Genomic DNA, 23,181 nt, shown 5'->3' with positions numbered 1-23,181 from the left:
AGGGTTGATCCATCTTCGATGGAGATGATGATTTTTATCTACTGAACAAAAACAATAGTAATATAATAAGTGGTAGTAGCCCTAATTTTAGGAGTGACCTCGTGGTCTGGGGATGCTGAGACCCAGCCATGAGCTCAATATTCCTGCATGTAATTAAGTTAATTTGAGCGTTCTGGTCGATGCCGGAGAACAGTAACGTTTTTGTCGACCCGATGTTGAAAAGACCACCAAAAGAACTGGCTTGATAGAGTCGGTGAAAAGCATGTAGAGCTCTGTTTAGGCGTTGGCCAGTCGTCTTAGAGCCTATCTTTTTTTTCGTCGATATGTATCTTCCGGGCGAATGTTACATTTGTGTAGATGTCTATACCATCTGTATTCAACATGACCTCATGTGGTCCATAGGCTTCCGTGTATCTGTTGTCCATGCGAACTGATTTGCTACCACCTCTCGTGAGTAATGCCCTCAAAGCTCTAGAAGGAGTTTGTAGGCTTTTTGGATTCAAGTAGTAGTAGTAGTAGTAGTAGTAGTAGTAGTAGGGTAGGCTTTAGGATTTCTCCATGGGTTTTGAACCCTCGTTTATAAGTTCGTAATTTTTCCCGGTGGGTTGCAGTTTCCACACCAGCAAAAAATTCTCCATATACACAAGTTGTTTTCTGCAAAATTTCTAAATAAGACATCTAATTATACATCTATGTGCATCACTGTCTGATCACTCGGGCCGCTCAGGTTTCTTGTTGCTTCGTGACCACCCACTGTGATTATTGATATGATTCTTGCCCCAATTTTCGTGATGCCAAATGGTTTTCCAGTTACCATTTTCAAGGTGTTGCAGTTGCCCTTGCCCATCGAGTTCTCTTCGGTCTCTGGTTCTGGTATTGTCATACAGAGCGTCTCATTGAACTTCTGTTTTTCTATCTCCTGTTTAAGCCGTTGTTCGATTTCTTTCGTCGCCAAGTCTTGCTTTACTTTGTTGATCACCTCTGCAGCTGCCCTCTCGTAGTTTATCTCTAGAGAGTTTCTTTTCTCATCCCCCGTGGCATATCTTTGTTTTGTGTCACGGCCTTTACTGTCTATTGCGTTATAGTCTATAGCCTGAAATTATTTTGGATGAAAACAAGCATATAGGCTGAAATTATTTTTGGATGAAAACAAAAGGAAACTTTAAAACTTTTTTCTTCAGATTAGCCACTAAGTTTCTCTTTGAAATGGACTTATCAGAAAAATCAATTCAGTGGCAAAACTTAGAAACTACGTTTAAAAACTTTTTTTTCTGATTTTTAAATGGGAGCTTTGGTGATCTAAACGAGGACCTAGAAATTATAAAACATGTAGTCTACGGCATCTTTAGAATCTATTAAGATCAGCTCATTTTAAAGCGCGTTGTGCAATAAATCACTTCTTTTTCAGTGTTCTGTAGAGGCGAGAGTCAAAATGACATCAAATGCCAGTGATTTTATGGGAGACATTGAAAATTATCGGCCTTTACCCCAGGGCAGGGATATAGCAATGGCAGCGTCGGCATCGAAAGGATTATTGTCTAATGAAGACGTCAGAAAGTTTGAATCCGAGCTCTTGCGTGTCTGTTCAAATCCTAATGCCCGTGTGAAAGTTTGGCTGAGATATCTAGATTGGTTTGACCAGTCACGTCCTAGCAATACAAAAGAAGCATGTAGTCTCTACAAGAGAGCACTGACAGACGTCCTTTCTGAAACAGCTCTCGAGAATAGCGCTGATGTCGTAACAATCGCTTATCGGTTAGATGTTGTTTCTATTATCGTTCATAATTTTTTGTAATTTGTAGTTTTTCAAAGTTTTTAAACAATTCTAGAGAAAATATGCACCTAAACAATTCAAGAGAAAATATGCACCAGCTTCGTTTCCTTTTCTTCAATTATCCATGATCAGTTTATTTTAATGTTCTAACACTGGCGACTAGCAAGCATTTTCAAATCGGAAGTTTTTTAGGCATGCAAATTGTCTAACAGATACCTGAATCATTTCTTCAAATCTGAATTTTTAACAACAAACGGGCATATTTGGAGTATGTGGAAACTGCAACCATATGAAAACACTCGTATTAATTGGTAACTGAGGGATGAAATAAAAACACATGGGCTCTGTCCAAAAGCCTATGCTACAACTACATGGTAGCATTTCGATATATTTCGAGCATTACTGCATTTTGAATCACTTTTCTCTTCACACTAGCGTCAGCTTTGTGTATTGTTAAGAACCTTTTCTTTTTCTAAGTCGCAAATATTGGTGACATTTTTGGGGCAGCTTTTTGATAGCATGTACTTTGACATTCGAATAGAAATAAGTGAACACAGTTGATGCTTTTTTGATTTATCAAATAAACCGAAAAAGCAATTTGTTTCAAACAACTTAAGAATCATAAAAACTCGATTTCAGAAATTTTCTAACTCAAAACTTCTCGCAATTTTTTGAAATGCATTATTTATAGATAATGTGCTTTTGTGCTTTCCAAATTATTACATGCATAATTAGTGTTGATACCTTCAGTGTGTTTTATGCCAAATTATTACTTGCAGATTTGTGTCTATTTGTACTTGTTGCCTTTTTTTGCTGAATCGCATTGGCAATTTATTAGCATATGTAGCTGCTTTGTTCGTGATTACTGTTTGTAGGTGGTCAAGCGTACGTAGCAGAGTGGTTGGTGCATGAGTCTTAAAATCTCTTCATTGCAGTAGGTCGCAGATCGAACCCTAGTCCTAGCCGAATTTTTGCTATTACAAGGCTTATGTTTATTTTTACCTATTGCTCTTTCTAGAGCTGCTTTTTGTCGTGTTCTGGCTAGTGTTTGTGGAGCGTAGTTTCGCCTCTATGTAAAAAACTTGCTTTTCTTGCGCTTAAATTCCGGTAAGTTCTTAGATAATTTCAAGTTCTTAGAGATTTTTTTTCACTGTTTGCCTATGAAAAAAAACCTTCAAGCACCCGGAAGTTTTTCTCGACCCCAAGAAAGTTTCTGGGATTTTTTTAAACCATCCAAATTACGGCTGGAAGGAATTCAATGTTTTATATTTTGACCTCCTACGACATTCTACCCCGTTTTAAGATGGAGATAAACAAAACATTTCCAATTACCGTCTCGCGATTTCAGCTTGCATATCATAAGTTCTCGAAACCTTAACTTTTGATAATTATTCAGCAATTGGGTTTAAATCTGAAAATATCAGAATGGGTTCACTAAATATAAAGTTATAATGACAAAAATGATTGGAATGGAGTGTTAGGCAATTTCGAGCTTCCAATACTGACGGCTCTCTACGTTGACTTCGAAAAAGCGTTTGACAAAGTAAGCCATGAGAAAATATTAGAGAAATTGCCAAACGATGGTGTTGCTAGAGGAGTATTGGATTTACTCAAAACCTACCTTAAAGATCACAAAAAGAGGGAAAAAGTGGCAATTCAATTTCTTGAGAACGCGAGCTCATGCGGAGTTCCACAAGCTTCTGTTCTAGGTCTTGTTTTTCATTTATTAACGATCTCCTGGAATGTGTCATGTTAATGCTGCGGTTATGCTGCCGATTATAAGGTTGTTGGTTCGAACATGATCACTCCGCAAATTGACGCGGCCAAAATAGGGAAATGGTGTAGCCAGAACTTGATGACGCTGATCATCAAAAAAATGTAAAAATCTGAACCTGAAAGGAAATGCAATTATCTCGCTAAAAAAACTCACGAACAAACAGAGGAGGAAAAGGACCTCGGTATAATTGTGTCTAAGTATATGAATTGGTCAGCAAACGCGGATAGAAGATCCGAGAAACCAGTTGAAGCTTTTTTTAACTAAAAAACGAAACATCGTTTACGGTACAAATTGGCATGCCAAAAAGATTTTCTACTAGCTAAGTTGTCCCAATCGTCTCATACGGTGCAATTTTGTAGAGGCCGGTAAATTATACTTGAGGATGATCGAAAGCATTCAGGAAAAAGCTTCAAAGTGGATCCTTGGCACTAAAAGTTTGAATTATAAAGAAAGGTTAAAAAACTTTCACTTTTACCACTATCCCGGTACCATGAAATGCATGTCCTCGAGGACATTTGCTCTTGGAGACTGAATTGTATATGTCAAAACTGCAGAAACCGACATAAACTCAAGTGAACCTGGGATGCTACCCTAAATTCTGTTTTATTATTGTCATCACATGGTACCTGGCAAGAGGAAGGCCTCTAACACAAAACGCTGTTTTTAAAGTTTTTTGAACATCAAGAGCGACTGGTTGCTATGCAAGTAGCACAGTATGTTTCGATCACAAGCAGCATTGCAAAAAAATTTGTCAAATTCGGGCCTTTTCTCCAGTAAAGTAGAGAAGACGATCGAAATTAAGCATATATATAAAATCTTTGTAGCTAAACTAATATAAAAACTATTCGGCACAATACAAGGGCTATACAAGTGCTATAATTACAAGTCCCATAAAAATACGCCACATCTGGACCCCTCGTACCTTCTTTGATAGCAAAAACACGTCCTGCTTGATGTTCATGGTTCCATTCAACTCTTTCGAACAGTTCTGAATTATACTAATTGTGTTTTCTATGTTTAAGGTCAGCTCTTCTGGAGAAAAAGCCTCGGCAGGTTTTCGATGACATGTATTCCAAGCGAAAGTGTATCAAGGTTTCTTCATTTTGGACGCGGTGGGCACAGCTTGTGGAACAAACAGGCGACGTGAAAGTAACCAGAAAAATTTTCGAAAAAGGCTAGAAATCTTTTGCCATTAATTTGGATTTGACTTTGATTCACTTAACGAAAACTTCTTTGTTTCCCAAATGCTTGGATGAGAATTATTTTTGTTTCAGCATTGAGCTTGCCCCTGGAAAACAAAGATTCAGTAAAGGCGGCTTTCAAGAACTTTGAGGAAAGAGTTTGCTGTGAGGCATTGCAACAGTGCGCCTCTGATAGCCAAGAATCCGACGCCCTTAGAGCTCGTTTCAGCCAACTGAGCCAAGACGCCACAATTGTGAGTTGGGTTTTGATTACGCTTGCGAGGGAAAAAGGAAGTGATCATTCACTTGGTTATTTGAATGGGGGCATTTTTTATCAGAAAGTTTCAATGAATGAATTGATTTTTAACTATGTAAGTCCTACTGTTTTTCGTTTTTTTTTTAAATAAGGTAGTAGTCTAAAAATTTCAAGCTAGAACTTATGGTATCGATGAGTGATTTGATTTCTGGCTGTTCTGCCATTGGAAATAAGATGGAACTTTGTATTCGGATGTGTTTTAGTTTTTTTTGTTTCCCATGCAAAATCAGGTATCACAAATAATCATCGGACTGAGTTGAGTGATATCTAATAAAGCCGTTTCAGTCGTAAAATTTCTCAATGTCGAGAAAAACCAATTTCAAGTTCCCCCTTTGTACTATTTTGAGATATCCATTTGTGGCTGTCGGAACCTAAATTTGGCCGAAACAGGGTCTTTTTAGTGCTTTGGGAGAGCTCGAAAAATCAATTTGATCGACCTAAAAAAAGGTCGACAAATTTTTCAAACTTTCGAAAATTCGCCCCTCCTCGAGAAAATCCTAGATCCTAGAGTAAATTGTTGTCAACGTTTTTTAGCGCCCTCTTGGGAATGAAAAAATTTCAAAACTTCTGCAAAAAAATAGATTGTTGTGAAATTTTTTGCATTTTGCCTTTTTTACGAATATTGGAAATGCTCAATATCTAGTCTCTCGTTCAAATCTTTTCATCAAACTACGCACAAAAAATGAAATTAAATAATAAAAAATTTTTTTGTATGTAATTTTTAAGAACAACCGGCTATCCTTGTTTCTCAATATATTTTTTTTCAATTTAATTTGCTAATTTGAAAACAAATAACGCTCCTTGATCACACTTGGTCAGCTAAGTGTATTATTAAGAACCATCTTTTGTTTCTAACCAAAGTCGCAAATATTAGTGCCACTTTTTGGAGCACGATTACAGCTAAGTGTATTATTAAGAACCATCTTTTGTTTCTAACCAAAGCACGATTACAGCTAAGTGTATTATTAAGAACCATCTTTTGTTTCTAACCAAAGTCGCAAATATTAGTGCCACTTTTTGGAGCACGATTACAGCTTGTGCTTTGACATTCGAATGCTTGTGCTCTGACATTGGAATAGTAATAAGTGAACACAGTTGATGCTTTTTTAATTCATCAAATGAACCGAAAAAAAGCTAATTGTTTTAAACAACTTAAACAAAAAATTTGATTTCAGAAATTTTCTAACACAATATTTCTCGCAATTTTTCGAAATGCATAATTTAGACATAATGTGGCTTTATGCTTTGCGATTTGATACACGCAAATTTAGTGTGGATGCCTTCAGTTTATTATATTACAAATTACTACTTGCTAAATTGTGTCTTTTTGTATTTGGTGCTACTTTTGCTGAATGGCATTGGCAATTTATTAGCATATGTAGCTGCTGTTTGTGACTAGTGTTTGTTGGAGGTTAAGCGTGCGTGGCTGAGTGGTTAGTGCGTGGGATTCAAAATCTCTTGATTGCAGTAGGTGGCAGATCGAATCCTAGACCTAGCCGAATTTATGCTATTTCGAGGTTTATTTCTATTTTTTCTTGTTGAATGTTCAAGGGCTGCTTTTTGCCGAGTTCTCGCTTGTGTTTACGCCGATGTCTGTTAAAATTATTTTAACCCTGGGCTTAAAGTTTGATAAGTTTTCTCAGGCTAATTTTATGAAACAATGTTTTTCTCAAATATGGGCCCTTTTTTCAATTTTGGTTAGTTTTTTGAAAACTATCATAAAAGAGTTTTATATTATATTATTTTCTTTGATATATTATTTTCTTTGATGCTCATAATTTGAAAAAAGGCGGTGAGTCGGTGACGTCTCCGCTTCTTAATTGAAAGGTCGGATGATCGAGGCCCACCATGATCTGCGCGCGTTGCTTGAGGCAATCTTACCTAGCCCAGAGAGATAACCAAAAAAATTGCATGTAGTTCTGAAGTATGGACACAAGAGCGGTTCTCCGTGACGAGCTGAACAGCGCGTATGTTGGTCCTTACGCTTGTGCAAAAAAATATTGCGGAACATTTTTTTCTGTTTCGTTGAATTAATTGACTCTGTTCGTTTTTCAGGTACCAGTGGACAGGGTATCGTCCGCAACAGTTGCTTCGGGTTTGCCGAGTGATCATTCAGTCGCATCGGATTCTTCTTATGGAGCGAAGAAGTTTGCCATCACTAAAAGCATCAAAGAAAGAAAGGCAACTAAGAGTCTGGGACTGACGACAGAGGGTAAAGTGAGCCTAAACAAAGAGAAGGAAAATGAAAACCCGATTAGCAAATTCAAAAACGAGTCCTTGAAGCGTGTAGGAACTCTTTCGGTGGTTCCTGTTGAGTCTCAGTTTGTCATCCCACCTATTACCAATGAAATATCGACAGACGAAATTTATCATGAGGTTCTTGACCTGAAAGCTAATATGAAGCAAATTATAAAAGACACTGTAAAAGAAAGCCTGAACACCTTTTTTCAATCTCAAAATTTTAGAGACACTCTAAGTGAAATTGCTCGTGATGTTTTTGAAAATATGCAAAAAGATATGGGCCCAGCGACGCCAGTTGTACCTCTAAAAGATAAATTAAATAGCGGAGGATCATCTTTCAACTACAGTGATTCAACTATGGCTGCTTGGGCGGGGCCAGAAAACTCCTCACAAAATAAATCAAGCGAGATTTCGCCAGAGGAAATGATAGTCAAAACTGAATCGGCCGATGCTGTCGAAAATATTGCCCGTTTACCTCAAGAGGGCCAAGAAAAGCTAGAGATGACTCCGATTGTGAGGTCCTACAACCCGCTGGCTTATAAACAGTTCACGCCAGCCTCGCCAGCTGCTGACGACACGCCAGCAAATGTCTCCGGGTTTACTCATTTAGAGCCGATTGATGAGCAGCAATTGGGTGAAAAATTGAGCGAGGCACTCGAAAGAATTACCGATGAATGTCATGAATACGAAAATTCTGAGGTAAAACAGAACATTGAATGTGACTGATTAATTTTGTAAAACAATTACTGTAATTTTGTGATTTGCTTGATGATTGTTTCTTTTGCGATAGCAAAAGGATATTTTAATATTTGTGGCTTGGTTTGACCTGATTTCAATTGATTTTAAAGTTTTCTTTAAATCTTGAAGGTTTTAGGAAAAGAGGATCATAATCTGAAAAAGTCAATTTTACAATTTACTCAAAACTATGATAAAATTTGTGATTTGTTAAAATATTTGGAATTAAGCATAATGAACATAAATAAGACTCTTTTATAGGTCTTAGTGTTTTTAGTTTTTTCAAGAATTTCAAGAAAAAGTCCTGCATTTGTTCAAGCTCAAATTAGATTTTACGCATTTGACTTTGACTTCTTCCTAATTTATTTCAATTTCCATTGTTAAAAGACAGACAAACCCACTATCGAACTGTAAAAGTTCACGAAAAACATGATCGAATTATTTCGAAATTGCATTTTGTTTTTACACTTTACACAAGCATAGCTTGTGTTATAGTATGAATTTTTTTCCAAGCTAAGTAGCAAATATTGTTGCAATGCAATTGTTGCGACAAAATGTGTTCATTTTGAGACTGTTCGTTTTGGACCAGCTATTAAGTACAGCCAATGCTAATGATATTAACACAGACTATTATATTACAAATGGCACTTAAGCTTCAAAGGATGATGCATCTGTAGCGTAGAGGTAAGCGAAGGTGACCAGCAACAAAACAAGAGGTTTCAAACCTGGACAGGGTTGGATGTTTTATTGAACTTTTTCGTATACTAGGTAAAATGCGACCGCTCTATAAACTGAGGCTTGTTAGTTGGTATATTTTTTCCAAAATGACTGGTACTGCTAATGCGTCATAATTTGCTTGCGTCACTTAGTAGTTTTGTAGACTCTTAATTGGCGTGCGTCATTTAAGAAACTTTGTGTACACAAAGTTTTACTCATTCAGTTTTTCCCAGTATCGTTATCGGTCATATTTGTGCTTGTGTATGCGAAGTGCAACTTCGCCTCTGTGTCAAAATTTACCATTGATCCAGTTTTCTCAAATTGGAATATTAAGTAAAAGTTCATGAAAAACATGATCGAATTATTTCGAAATTGCTGCGACAAAATGTGTTCATTTTGAGACTGTTCGTTTTGGACCAGCTATTAAGTACAGCCAATGCTAAGGATATTAACACAGACTATTATTTCCAAGCTAAGTTGCAAATATTGTTGCAATGCAATTGTTGCGACAAAATGTGTTCATTTTGAGACTGTTCGTTTTGGACCAGCTATTAAGTACAGCCAATGCTAAGGATATTAACACAGACTATTATATTACAAATGGCACTTAAGCTTCAAAGGATCATGGATCTGTAGCGTAGAGGTAAGCGAAGGTGACCAGCAACAAAATAAGAGGTTTCAAACCTGGACAGGTTTGGATGTTTTATTGAACTTTTTCGTATACTAGGTAAAATGCGACCGCTCTATAAACTGAGTCTTGTTAGTTCGTATATTTTTTCCGAAATGACTGTTACTGCTAATGCGTCATAATTTGCTTGCGTCACTTAGTAGTTTTGTAGACTCATATTTGGCGTGCGTCATTTAAGAAACTTTGAGTACACAAAGATTTACTCATTCAGTTTTTCCCAGTATCGTTATCGGTCATATTTAGGCTTGTGTATGCGAAGTGCAACTTCGCCTCTGTGTCAAAATTTACCATTGATCCAGTTTTCTCAAATTGGAATATTTTAATCAAAAGTACCAGTTATAAATTGCTTTTTTAACTGGAAGTTTTACGGGCAAATAATTTGTCTTCAAATTTCGAAAGTCTGTCTGCCGTTTATCATACGCGGCGATTTAATCCGGGTGATAATTCTTTCCAACTCAAAAAAAATCTGACTGATCGAAATGATTGTGCGTTGTTAGACGTAAAAAATCAGGGAATTGCTCTGATACGAGCAGTCTCGGTTTCTTTCTAATCTATGAGATGAGGAAAAACGTATAACTCGTTTTGCGTTAATTAGGACAAATTGGACATAACGTCAATTATTAATTCCAATAAAATCTAAAAGCTGATCACAGTTGAAACATGTGCATTTCTGAGCTCAACACACAGTTCTCACATCGTATAAAATTTCCGTGAGAAATATTAGTTGAAATGCTCTTCTGATTTTCCAGCTTAGGAGCTCTTTTTTTCTTCCACGCGAATATATATACGCAGCTCAATTTTTCAACACAACTCCAGGAGAAGCGTGCGCAATTAGTGGCCTTCTTACTGACGTAGCATTGGCATTTAAACAGCATCTTTTGTACTCACTATATAGATGAATAGTGTTTAACCATTGACAAACGATCATGGGGCTGGTGCGAGGATGAAAGATTCTCAACCTAAACATCAGTGTTATACTGCGCTGCTCATCCAAAGCCTTAATTTTAGCGTTTTTTTTCTTGATCGTCGGCAATTAACAAAACAATTTGTTCTTGTTATATTAAGGGGATAGTGTTTGATCATTGTCTAGCAAAAAAGGCCCAATGCGGTGACGTGAAACTCATAATTTCCATGTTGGTAGTTCCGAATTTGGCTTATTGCTAAAGTTTTTTTCGATCATCGTTTTCCCCGCATTTTAACTTTCAGAGCTAGTTTCTCAGTTTTATCGCTCATGTTTCTAAGTGCAGCTTCGCCTCAATGTAAATTTTGGTTTAATGATGTGGGAATTTTTGTGCATGGAAATTTTTAATTTTCTAACTTTCAGCAATTTTGCGTCAGCCGGCAAGCTTTTTTTTCACTGAGTTCATTTTTCGAAAATTTTTTGTCAGTGACCACTTTTTCACATTATTAGAAACTAATTAATTAATAGCTTGTCCAATTTGAGATAATTATTGTCACTAGAAATTTCAATTTTTATAGCGTAGCATACGTTAAAAATAATCTCGGTCTTTAATCAGTTCAAATATATATGAAGCAAGTTAATCGATGCAAAGAAGTCGGTAGTTATTACGAAACGAATCCCAGTATACTAATTACTGTATGTATCTGGGCAAAAAAATGTGAACACAGACGATTTAATTCAAGCAGCCAACTTCAAGTGTTATCTAAAGCTGTCAAAACGTTCAGTCAAAACGTTCGATCTCCAGATTTGGTGTGTAATGCCTGGCTGAAATTGTCTGATTGATTTTGCCTAACTGAATTTGCCTGAAAATAATCAGTAATTTGGCAAGGGAAAGATTGTGAGTCTAAGAGTTTTTGTGAACATTAATAACTGCGAGCTACACTAGAAAAAAATGAAAATCTAGCTTGCTGATTAATTCAAAGAAGCTAATAGAAAGCTGAAAAAGACTCGATTGCACGTATCAATTTCAAGTTATTAAATTTCTAAAAGCCCTTCAAAGTGCATTAAGTAGCTTTGCTTTCAAAGAATTAAAATTGCTTTAGTTTAAAAAAAAACTGGCGACCCTCTGCATACCATTTAAAAAAAAGTTTTCTACTTGCAATAACGATGTTTTTTTTAGAATAATTGTCTAGCAATGCACAATTTGGGTTAGTTAGGTTGCTTCTATTCAATTTGATACAATTTCTCAAACCACAGAGCGCCGCCTTCGACATACACTTGCTAGTGGACATATATTATTGAAACTCTTATATATTAACAAATAAATCAAATGCCAAATTTTTCCCTTTTTTTGAGCTTATGAACTCAAAATTTTAAGACAACCGTAAAAAACTAGTGAAACAAATATGTAAAATACTCTACAACTTTTTTCACTTTTATTTTTCCAGTGGTTTGAGTGATCTGTTGATTCTGTGTTTCTTTTTTTCATCTGGAAAGCAGGTGATGATAACAATTTTTCTGAAAGCACAAAAGATGCGTATCTATCTCAAAAAAACTATGAATAACCCCAAAAATCAGTAAGTTGGAGGGAAAGCGCGCGACAAAAACAATTTGTTTATACTTCATGGGTAGCAGAAATGATTCTTGAGTAGCAGAAAAATACCAAAACAGTCTCAATGTTGGTATTTTTTTTAGATCAGCCACGTTCTAAAACAAAATTTTGAAGCAATCGATTTTTATTTAAAAAGTTGTCTTGCAAATTTTTGTTTGGGCGACCATTGCCTCATCGAGGTATGCGACTTACCAGGGTTGATGCCTTAGCCTTCTATCTAAATATCAAACACTGCTCTCTGCAGCATTTTAACATTGTAAGCAATAATTTTTCCTCCTTTGATGACAGAAAAATGTCGCTCTATATGCCTCAGTTTATCGATTCTTTTTCACTCTTTCACTGTATTTTTTGAGCTTCGATATTAAAAACTTGGCGTTCCACATTCGTTGGGGAATCTGTTTTATGATTTCATATCAATCAAATTATTTTGAAGTGGTTATAAGCATGTCTCAAGTATCTATGAAGCTTAATCCCCCCCCCCCCCCAACGAGAAGGGGGGGTGGGTGGAGATTGCTCAATTGATCCAAGTACCGCAAGCAAAGATACTCTGTCGCTTTGATTGATAGCCTAAAACTTTTTGCTATTTTCATGCGTTTCACACTTGCTACAAAATTCATTGTCAGTCTATCATTTGCCTGCGCGAATTTTTGCTGGCTTAATTTTTTTGCTTATTTTTTTTGCACCACGCTTTTTTTATTAAAAAATTTCTTAGTAAATTTGAAAGTGATATTAGTTTTTTTGTCAATTGAAATCTTATTTTTTTCCCGTTCAAGTAAGTTTTATAGTGTACAATCGTTATATTGTTATTATGTACAATATCCGCAACTAGGTACAGTTTAATACCTACTCCTCTTTTTGCTAATGGGGGCAATGGTTGTTAAGGGCGACCGATTTTTTACCAGACCGACCTTTTACCAGAAAAATTACAACATGGACCTTTTACCAGACTCGATAAACAAATTTGATTGACAAATGCAATGACGCCGTTTAGTCTGGTTAAAGACAATGTTTTCACGGTTTCTCAGTGAAGTTTAATTGGTCGGTCTGGTGAAAGGTCGGTCTGGTAAAAGACCTAGCCACGTTCTTAAGCTACAATATTCAAACGTATTCGAACATTTGCAGGCTCAGTATTCAACCATGCATGTTTTTCTAATCTAATTTTCCTGAGACATACGCTCAGTATTCTAATATTCAATACTAGGTACAATGTTCTAGTAGTTATTTTAAAGTCTATTTACGGTTGATGATTATAGGGGTTTCTTTAATTCTAATCACAGAAAAAGTTCAACCAATCGGTCAAATTCTACCTTTGATTGTTCCTGAAGTTACTTAATTCCTAAACTAATCAAAAGATAAATATATTCTAACTTTAAGTTCAAACACCTCATCAGAACTACAATCAATTTTCAATCGTGGCATTCAATTTTGAAGAACTTATTCTTGATTTCATCGAAAAAAAACGATCCAATGCTTCGCTGAATCTGGAACGCGTAAAAGATAATTGATGCCATTCTTTCTTACTCGTGTATGGGAAATCAGTTTAGCCCTATGCAGACATTTCTAGTCTAACTACACATTGCCTGGACCAGATAATTATCTGAGCCAATCATTTTTTTTTCGCCAAAGTGAAATTGCTGAGCTACGTGCTGCTAGAAATCTGCAAAACAAGAATTATCCTGAATCATCAATTTTTAAGCCCTAATAACTCATAATAATTGCAGGTAAATATCTTTGTAAATTTGGTTGCAAGGTAGCGATAACTTAAAATAGAATTTAAAAAAAAGTTTTATGACAAGTAAATAACAATACTGTTCAATTTTTTGACTAAATAACGGGACTAAATAAAAAACTTGTTCCGCGCGGGTTCCTTCTTAGTATAATATATATACAGGCGCGGATTTTTTTTTAGGTCAACCAAATTCAACCAAACCACTATAAAGACCCTGTCTTTGGCAAAATTTCTGCGCCGCAGGCAAAATTTTGAAAAACAGTCCAAAATTGCGTTTTTTGGCGCGCTCTCCCCTCCCCCTCAAAGTTAGTATAGATTGGTGCCGAAGGCGCCATTAGAAAAATTTTAAGGTCAGTCAGCCAAAAGTGGATTTCTAAAACAGTACAGTACAAATGGGGACCCTTTGGGTCGGCAGGGGGTCGAATCCCTGAGGAAGGTAGGGGCGTCCGCTACCCCCGCCCCCTCAAATATTCTACTATATAAATAGGTAAAAAGAAAGATTGCTAGTTAGACAGATGAAAAGTTGGACAGACAGAAAAAAAGATAGATAGATTGATACATAGATAGATAGATAGATAGAAAGATAGATATACAATTTGATAGAAGATAGAAAAAAAACAGATTGATAGTTAGATAGACAGATAGATAGATAGCTAAATAGATAGATAGATAGATAGATAGATAGATAGATAGATAGATAGATAGATAGATAGATATATAGATAGATTGATAGGTAGATAGATAGATTGATAGATAGATAGATAGATAGATAGATAGATAGATAGATAGATAGATAGATAGATAGACAGATAGATAGATAGATAGATAGATAGATAGATAGATAGATAGATAGATAGATAGATAGATAGATAGATAGATAGATAGATAGATAGATAGATAGATAGATAGATAGATAGATAGATAGATAGATAGATAGATAGATAGATATATATATATATATATATATATATATATATATATATATATATATATATAACTTAAATTTTCTAGTTTTTTGTTATTAAATTATTGATTAGAGATTAGGCGCGCACACATTAGTTTTCAGTTAATTACAAATTTCCAGAAAGTATTAGTTTTTTATTTTGATTACCAAACACCAAAACAAATCTGGGATTTGAGTTTTTTTAATTGCAAAATCAGGTGCAACAAAAATGATCGGGTGAAGTTAGTTGGCTATAAGATTTTTGTGGTAAATTGAAGTAAAAGTCGATGAAATAGAGCCAATCTGCCCGAAAGTTTGTTCGTTTTTCAAACGAATGCACTATTTGTTACGACCTTCGAAGAAAATGCGGAATATTTATGATTGGGTGTTTTCTATTCAGGCAATTTTTGATTTTTTACATAAGCGTTTCGTGCAAAATTTTTCTGTCATTAAAAGTCGATGAAATAGAGCCAATCTGCCCGGAAGTTTGTTCGTTTTTCAAACGAATGCACTATTTGTTACGACCTTCGAAGAAAATGCGGAATATTTGTGATTGGGTGTTTTCTATTCGGGCAATTTTTGATTTCTTACATAAGCGTTTCGTGCAAAATTTTTCTGTCATTAGAATTATTATCGTCCGGAGGTTAAATGAAAACTAATTTTCACCTGTGATTAGTTTTTCCGAATTTTTGATGATTTGAAAAGTGCTAATTTTCCAGTTTGGGATAATTAACGTGCAATTTATTGCGTACTTCTACACGCCTTAGCCACAAATAAAATAGTTTCAAAGTGTTTTGCTCATATGTTTAGGATACGAGATGCTTAATACTTTACTCAGCAGGTGGGGGATAAAACCAAGAAAAAAATTGAGACGTAAAATCTATGTTTATCGACTCTTTATCCGTTTTTTTGCAAAATTATTTTTTGATTGGCCGTAAATTGCAGAAAAAGAACATGAAAACAAAACAAAAAGAGACAAAAAAAAACATTTTTTTTCAAAATTTTGTAAACTAATTTTTCACAGAAAAATCTTTTAATTGTCGCTTGAGTGCAATCAAAATCTTCATGACCTTGCACTGTTTTACGATCCGTCTTGCTGTGACTTTTCTAGTAAATTACTTGTTAACTCAGAATGAAGAAAAAAAAAGAGGACAAAAGGGGATAAGAACGAAAAAAAAATCTGACAGAACGCACTTTCAAAAAATTATTTTATCATTTTTCCAAGCAAAGAGTTTTGAAGTGGCTTTAAAGTTCATTTAAAACCCTCCGGGATTGGCCCTAATATACGGCCCTTATGTTGTGATTCTTTTTTTTCTGTTTTTTTTTGGCAATTTTATTTTGCCAAGGCCGAGATTTTTTCATGATAGTTTTGAGCAAGGCTGAGTTATTCGTTGCTATTAGACAGCCAGCAATTTTTCTGTTTGCTTCAACATTCGAAGAAAGTGATGGAATATTCGTACTCGGGGTGTTTTTTTTTCTGGAGAGAACTTTCGAATTTCTGGACCTTTGTCGCCAAACTATTTATACCATGTGAAACATACTGATGCTCAACACATTAAGTCACACATTAAGTCATGTACAATCATATTTCCCAAGTTTTAGGGGATCGAGTATGGGATCAAGTAAAGTTATTTTTCTGACCCCACTAACTCGAATTAGGATGTTTAACGCGCAATTTATTTTGTCCTAAAAAGCGGCAATTTAAGTCATCCCAAATTGAATTGAGCCGATCAGTTTGCTCAATTAATGCGCTTACAGACAAAAAAAGTTCTTATAGCGTGACGGGATTAAACTGAAAATGAAACTAGAAAAGATCGAAAAAATCAGAATATTTTTCTTTTTTATCGCACTGGCACCAGCTGTTTTGCTATATCTTCAATTTCATTTCGTGGAATGTTTTATAAGGAAACACTAGTGCAGATATGAAGTCAAAGCTTTCTTTTTTTAGTAGATTTTTTTCAAAAATCGGTTTTCTCTCAATCAAACTGGTTGTCCTGCATAATTTTTTGAAAGCCATGTTTTCCGATTTTGAATACAAATAGATTTTTGACCATTACGAGGTCAGAATGAGTATTTTTTCAATTGTAAGCGGATTCTGCAACAAGAACGCTCTCCTTGTTTTTTGTTCTTTAGTTTTTTTATTGTTCCGATAAAACTTTACCATATTTAAATGATTTGTCTCTGGAATTCAAGAACATACAGTCACAACCCGGGTCGAGACCCCGCTCAAAAACCGCTCAAGATATGAGCGGTTTGAGCGGTTTTTCAGCAAGATTTGAGCGGTTTGAGCGGTTTGGGCGGTTTTTTGGCAAAACCGCTCAAACCGCTCAAATCTTGCTTATAAAACCGCTCAAAAACCGCTCATTTCTTGCGGTGATTTTTGAACGGTTTTTCAAGCAAGATTTGAGCTTTTTTTGAATTGTTTTTGAGCGGTCTTATAAAGAAAACCAATTAAAACCAACAAAAAGGCCTGGAAAGATGTCTACAATTTAAAAAAAGTGCTTAACCGTTCTCAAATCAAGCAATATATTTTTTTCGATGTCTTGACCAAAAACAATGTGAGCGACTGTTTTCAAATGCTCGAGCAAAATAACCACTGGAAAATATGTAAGATTTGATCGGTTTGAGCGGTTTTTTTAGACAATTACGCTCAAAATCTTGCTTCAAAATGAGCGGTTTGAGCGGTTTTTGAACGGTTTATCTAAAAAAACCGCTCAAAAACCGCGCAAGATTTGAGCGGTTTGAGCGGTTTTTTTCGACAATTACGCTCAAAATCTTGCTTCAAAATGAGCGGTTTGAGCGGTTTTTGATCGGTTTATCTAAAAAAACCGCTCAAAAACCGCGCAAGATTTGAACGGTTTTGAGCGGTTTATCTAGAAAAAAAAACCGCTCAAAAACCGCGCAAGATTTGAGCGGTTTTTTTAGATAAAACCGTTCAAAAACCGCTCAAACCGCTCATTTTGAAGCAAGATTTTGAGCGTAATTGTCTAAAAAAAACCGCTCAAACCGCTCAAGTCTTGCTTCAAATTAGGTGAAAAATCTCGACTCGGGAAAATTGTGCGTCTATCCAGTGCACAATTCGGCCTCGTAACGACACACTTACCAATAGCTTTGACTGTTATGCAAACTAATTATCAACTAACTTCATGATAAGCAAATCTTTTCCTCTAAAAGGATATATCTTGCCATCAATCAAAACAATGATTACCGTTAAAGTTTTCGAAAATTTCAGGTCTCTTAAAATGGACCCTCGACGAAAAACGACAGCTGCTATCATATCGACCATAGTTGCAAGTTTTGTGAGCTCTGTTTGCGGTTCTATCGGCCGAAAAAGTCAACTAAACGGAAAAGAAATGAATTTTTGTATCGGAGCGATGTCAGTATTTTATGCTATTTTGATAATAATCGTGCAAGGCCGAGGAGAGAATTCAAAAAACGTTACATCTGAAAATATGATGTGGTCATTTTTAAACGGTTTTGCCTGCTTTGGAGTTTGTTGTTTCTTTTTCTACCGAGTATTTGATTTACTTCCATTTGGCGATGTATACGCAATTAATTATAGCACTACCTTCATAGCCAGCATAATCGCAGAAAAAATTAAATTAAACCGAAAGTTGCCGACTCTTACGTGCATAGCGGCTTTAATAAGTTTTTCTGGGCTGATACTTTTCGCGCAACCTCTGGATACGCTGAATAACTTCGAAGCAGGAACCAAGAAAACGTTACAAGGTGTTGCATTTGCAGTATTATCTGGTCTGGCTCGGGCAGCTTCCTTTTTGAACATCAAACTCATCAAAAACATTCCACCGACTTACCATTTTTTAGCATTTTCAATCGGAATGTTCTGCGCAAGTCTTCCGAATTTGATTGTCGAGAAAGGTTCCTTGTCTCAATGTAACTTCAGTGCGCGTTCTGTTCTTATGTTAGCAGGCACAATTTGGCCTTTTGGAACCTGATCTAAACTATATTTTATGATTGGATAAATTAAATGTTTTACCAATGTAAAGTATTTAATATTAACCAATCATGATCCATCTAACTAACAACCCACTTATTTGTAAGTGCTGAAGTTACTTGTAATTTCAGCACCAGAGAGATTTGAATTTAACTTAGAAATTAGTTGGACTCTCCCGAGCACTTCAGCAGCCGCAATAAACCAGTATACCCTAGATCTATTGAGCCTAGCAGAGACTAGTTAAACAACCTGAGACTAGATAGTATAAGAGTAAGATTAGGATCGGTATTAGACTAAGAAGTTGCACGAATCTATCCGGCCGAAAATAAGATAGCGTGACGAGCAGACGGTGTACCCTATCCGAAATTACTCTATGAGTTACACTTCGGTCCTAACTCATCTGGTGCGACCATAAGTCTCGAACAAGACCTTACTAGATTAGAATTAACCAAAAATAGATTAGAAATTAGACAAAAACATTTACAAAATGTTATACGACAATAATTTAATTGAAATGTCTCTCCGACTCAATAGATCAGAGCCAATATTCCGAACCATAACAGAACTACCCGGAATTGGAAGAAGACCTCGAACCAAAGACGACATACGACAAAGTAGAAACTTGCCGTATAGTTATATGATAGTTCGGCAAAAGCCAGAACAAACTTTTATATTTCGAATACTACTTGCAATGAATTTAGATTTCCATTTGCAAACATAAAACCTTGAAGCTACTCTTCAAAATCATTTCAGGCGCTAAACAAAATTAATATTATACAATAACGATTGATAAAAAGATCTAAGATCGTTTTCCTAAAACTCTGCAGTATTATACAAAACATGTTTGAAAAATATTTATTGGAAAATAAAAATAAAAATTAGTAGCATGACAATAAATGGTTAGTAATCATAAATCATCCTGTTGTTCCAGCTTCATCACCTAAAACATAACAGCAATCATCAACTCACTAACATCAAAAAACACTAAATCTTTCCTTTACACAAATTTAAAACTTTATTAAAACTTAAAGTCACTTAATTTAAAATCAGATCATCAAGGCTTATCCTTGGATCTTAAATCATTTTCTACTTAATTAAATTTCAAACTTGATCATCAAGGCTTATCCTTGGATCAAACAGAACAACTTTGTTCTCCCCCACCCACTTAATTAGTGTCTAACGACCTCAAACGTCGATTCACTACCCAACCCTTTCTAAAGACCCAAGACTAATAGAAATTTTTAAACAAAACTAATCATTCAAATTAGGATAAATAGTGAAGAACTTCGGTTATTTATCCTTCACTTGACCCCCCCTCTTACCAGACCCAGGATAAATCTTAGACTTAGTAAGTTTAAAATAGTATCTAACGAACTACTCGCGTTCTAATTATACCTGAACCTTGTGGATCGATTTACTATTCTCCAACCCTTGAACACAATCACTACCCCTAAGTAAGATTAAGTAAGTTAACACCTTAGCTTATACTAGTCACGAGAAAGTAAAAATCATTCTTCGGAATCGATATACTTTTCTCTCCAACCCTGAACAAATAGACCCAGGTTAAGCTAACCAAAAAATCGTAAGAACTAACAGTTTAGGAAAATAGAAATCATTTAACAACCCTTTGCATCCGTCATTCTAAACCTTATGTCATTTAAAAACCTAGGAAATAAACAAACAATCATTTTACACAATTGTGAAATAGATAACAAAAAATACGACCTTGTAATCACACCTCATACACAAACAGTTGGATACATTCGAACAAAACGACAAACACTAAAGAGGAAAATAATAACTAAACAAAGACAAATAACACGAAAAAGATTTTCAAAAAATCGAAACGCATTTTCAGAATCAGAAACCAACAGTTTAGACGAACTTTACAAACTAAAAGAATCAATAGATAAAAATTACCCACTTCACGATCAATTATATTTTTCTGACTCAGAAACAACTTCAAATTCATCACAAAGAGGAAAAAGAAGAATAAAAAAACAGTACAAACACAAACCAGTACATCTATACAATTGGAATCAACCAATTCGACACATTAATAATTACATATTAACAGTCATCGAACGAAAAAATGAGCTCAACGCACACTCCAGGTGAAGAAACTCCAGATGATGATGAAATCTTTCCTTTTATAGTAGATGCAGATACCGATAGAGGACAACACATATTTTGTCAAAATTTACTCGTAAATTTATTTGAACCCGGAATTAGTCCATGTAAAACAGAGTTCCCCGATGTAAAAATCAAAAGACAAATCATAGATCACTATCTAAAAGATATATGCAACATAACACAACAGTATGGAATCTACTCTATAGAATTCACTTCCCCAAACCATAATAATAGAACATATACTATTCAAACAGACGATCTTGATTTAGAATTTTCAAAAGTTTTTTCAGAATATATAAAAAGCATCCAATACCATAACTCACAAAGAGCAAACTCCATTTTCACCAATGAAGTTTTCGCAATAATATATAGTTATATTTCGATATTAGAAAATGAACTCCCATTAACAAATGTCTCACCGACAGAAACATCTAAACATTTAAGAGTACGACATGAAATCACACTACTCTCTAGTTATTTAAACATCATTAAAGAAAATTTCACGAAAGACGACGTTTCACAACATACCAAACACGATTTACAAAAAATCTTGGCATGGTTCATAATAGATTATTTCACACATAATATTGATTTAATTGCACAAGCAAGAAAAAATTTTAGACCCCAAAACTCGAACGATGATACCGCTATCACAGAACAATCAGATTATGTTTGGGACCCCGAATGGTCTCATCCCGCATTTATAAGCTTCCCACAATCAATCTCAAGTCAAGCAATAAGTACGATATCTTACATAAGAGACTATGTAAGAGTAATACCATTAACAATTGATGCAACACCATTAAACTATAATACATTTTTACCCGATACACAAAATAATAGTTTAAACTCTACAGTTATACACAATGAAAACCTCAATGGAACTAGGAATCTTACTCAACAAGATATCCAGACACCATCACACTTCATAAATGAAGAAATTGTACACACAACAACTACACAACAAAGTATTTCACCAATACGCCCAAATTTAACAACACCAAAAAATACAAATCCTTCACAAACACAGGTAACCTTACAATCAACCGTTAAACCTTCGGTTGCCCCTAAATATTCACATATGGATTACCAAACATACAGACCCATGACAATACCATCAAAAACACGCAAAACATTCACTAGAAACAACTTTGCAGACCATAATTATAATTATACACATCCGTCAAAAACAAATTATCAACCACAAAGAAATTTTAACCAATATACAAGATCTCGAAATTGGGATAACCCAATGACCCAACCTAATTCAACAAATTTCCAAACAAATCCTCCACGGGATCATAGTGAAAATTACCCATTTTTTCAACAAAATAAAAATAAAAAACAAACATCTTATCAAATGGATTATTTATCCTCAGATGATGATTTTTTACAACCAGATATATTTGCACAAAATACTCAAGAATATCGTAGACAAGGAATACAGAAAACACGTACAAATCATAGGAATTTTTCTCCACAACCGATAGATGCACAACATCAACAACCAATTCAACAACAAAATCCAATTAATACACAATCTTTTCAACCAATTCAACAACAAAATCCAATGACTGCACACTCGTATCAACCATCACAAATGCAAAATGAAATACCACTCCCATATTATCTTCAACAACATGAAATAACAAGAAACCAACTTTCAAATTTTTCTCAAATGCCAAATGCAGCAGAATCATTACAAATGACAATGAATCCATACCTTATGGGTGGATCATCAATAACATCAAACAAACCTTTAATGGTTTTCACAGGAACAGACCCTGAATATTCTGTAGAAGATTATTTAAATGCAGTAACAGCAAACCTGATTTTAAACATTGGACCTGAACCAATTAATACGCCACTACATCAAAACTGGATACATCGACGCACAGCGTTGATACAAACAACCTTAGATGGCGCAGCCCAAAAATGGTTTTCAGTACTACCTCTAGAAATAAAATCAAACTGGAAAAGATTTACACAAGAATTTTCAAAAATGTTTGACTCCGAAAGAAACAAACAACAACAAAGAGTTTTATGTAATGAAATTCGCAGATTACCAAACGAAACCATCAAGCAAATAGCAGTACGAATCGAAACACTAGTTCGAAAAGCATACTCACTAAATACACATGACTATAAAAACACAAAGATGACAGAAATCTTAATGATGACCTTAACACCACAATTAAAGAAAATAGCAATAAAAAAGAGAGCATCCCATCCTTCTTCAATTCGAGAACCCGATTTAGATTTTCGAAAACTAGTAGACAAATTAGAACAAGCAGAAATCACGATGAAACTAGAAGAAACGGAAAATCTGAAATTACAATACGTTAACAAAATTGAAACGACTCCCACTAATATTAATAATATACAGGAATCAGAGACAGACCTCGTTGAAAAAATCACTGAAATACTCAATATTTATGAAAAGAACCCAAACTTCAAAGGCAAACCATCTTTCAAAAAA

General features: G+C 35.1%; 2 protein-coding genes across 2 annotated transcripts in view; one reads left to right on the top strand and one right to left on the bottom strand.

Annotated features, from left to right (window-relative positions):
- LOC134848127 (copine-5-like) overlaps positions 1-23,181 on the bottom strand; it is a 546,303-nt gene that overhangs the window by 84,035 nt on the left and 439,087 nt on the right. The window lies entirely within an intron of this gene.
- On the top strand, positions 1,402-8,110 carry LOC134847944 (uncharacterized). Its single transcript, XM_063865243.1, has 4 exons — positions 1,402-1,755; positions 4,574-4,725; positions 4,826-4,986; positions 7,104-8,110. The coding sequence occupies exons 1-4, from the start codon at positions 1,433-1,435 to the stop codon at positions 8,013-8,015; spliced, it is 1,548 nt and encodes a 515-aa protein (XP_063721313.1). The 5' UTR covers positions 1,402-1,432; the 3' UTR covers positions 8,016-8,110.

This window comes from Symsagittifera roscoffensis, chromosome 6 (genome assembly GCF_963678635.1).
Source record: "Symsagittifera roscoffensis chromosome 6, txSymRosc1.1, whole genome shotgun sequence".
Lineage (NCBI taxonomy): Eukaryota > Metazoa > Xenacoelomorpha > Acoela > Convolutidae > Symsagittifera > Symsagittifera roscoffensis.
This window is presented reverse-complemented; position numbering and strand designations above follow the sequence as displayed.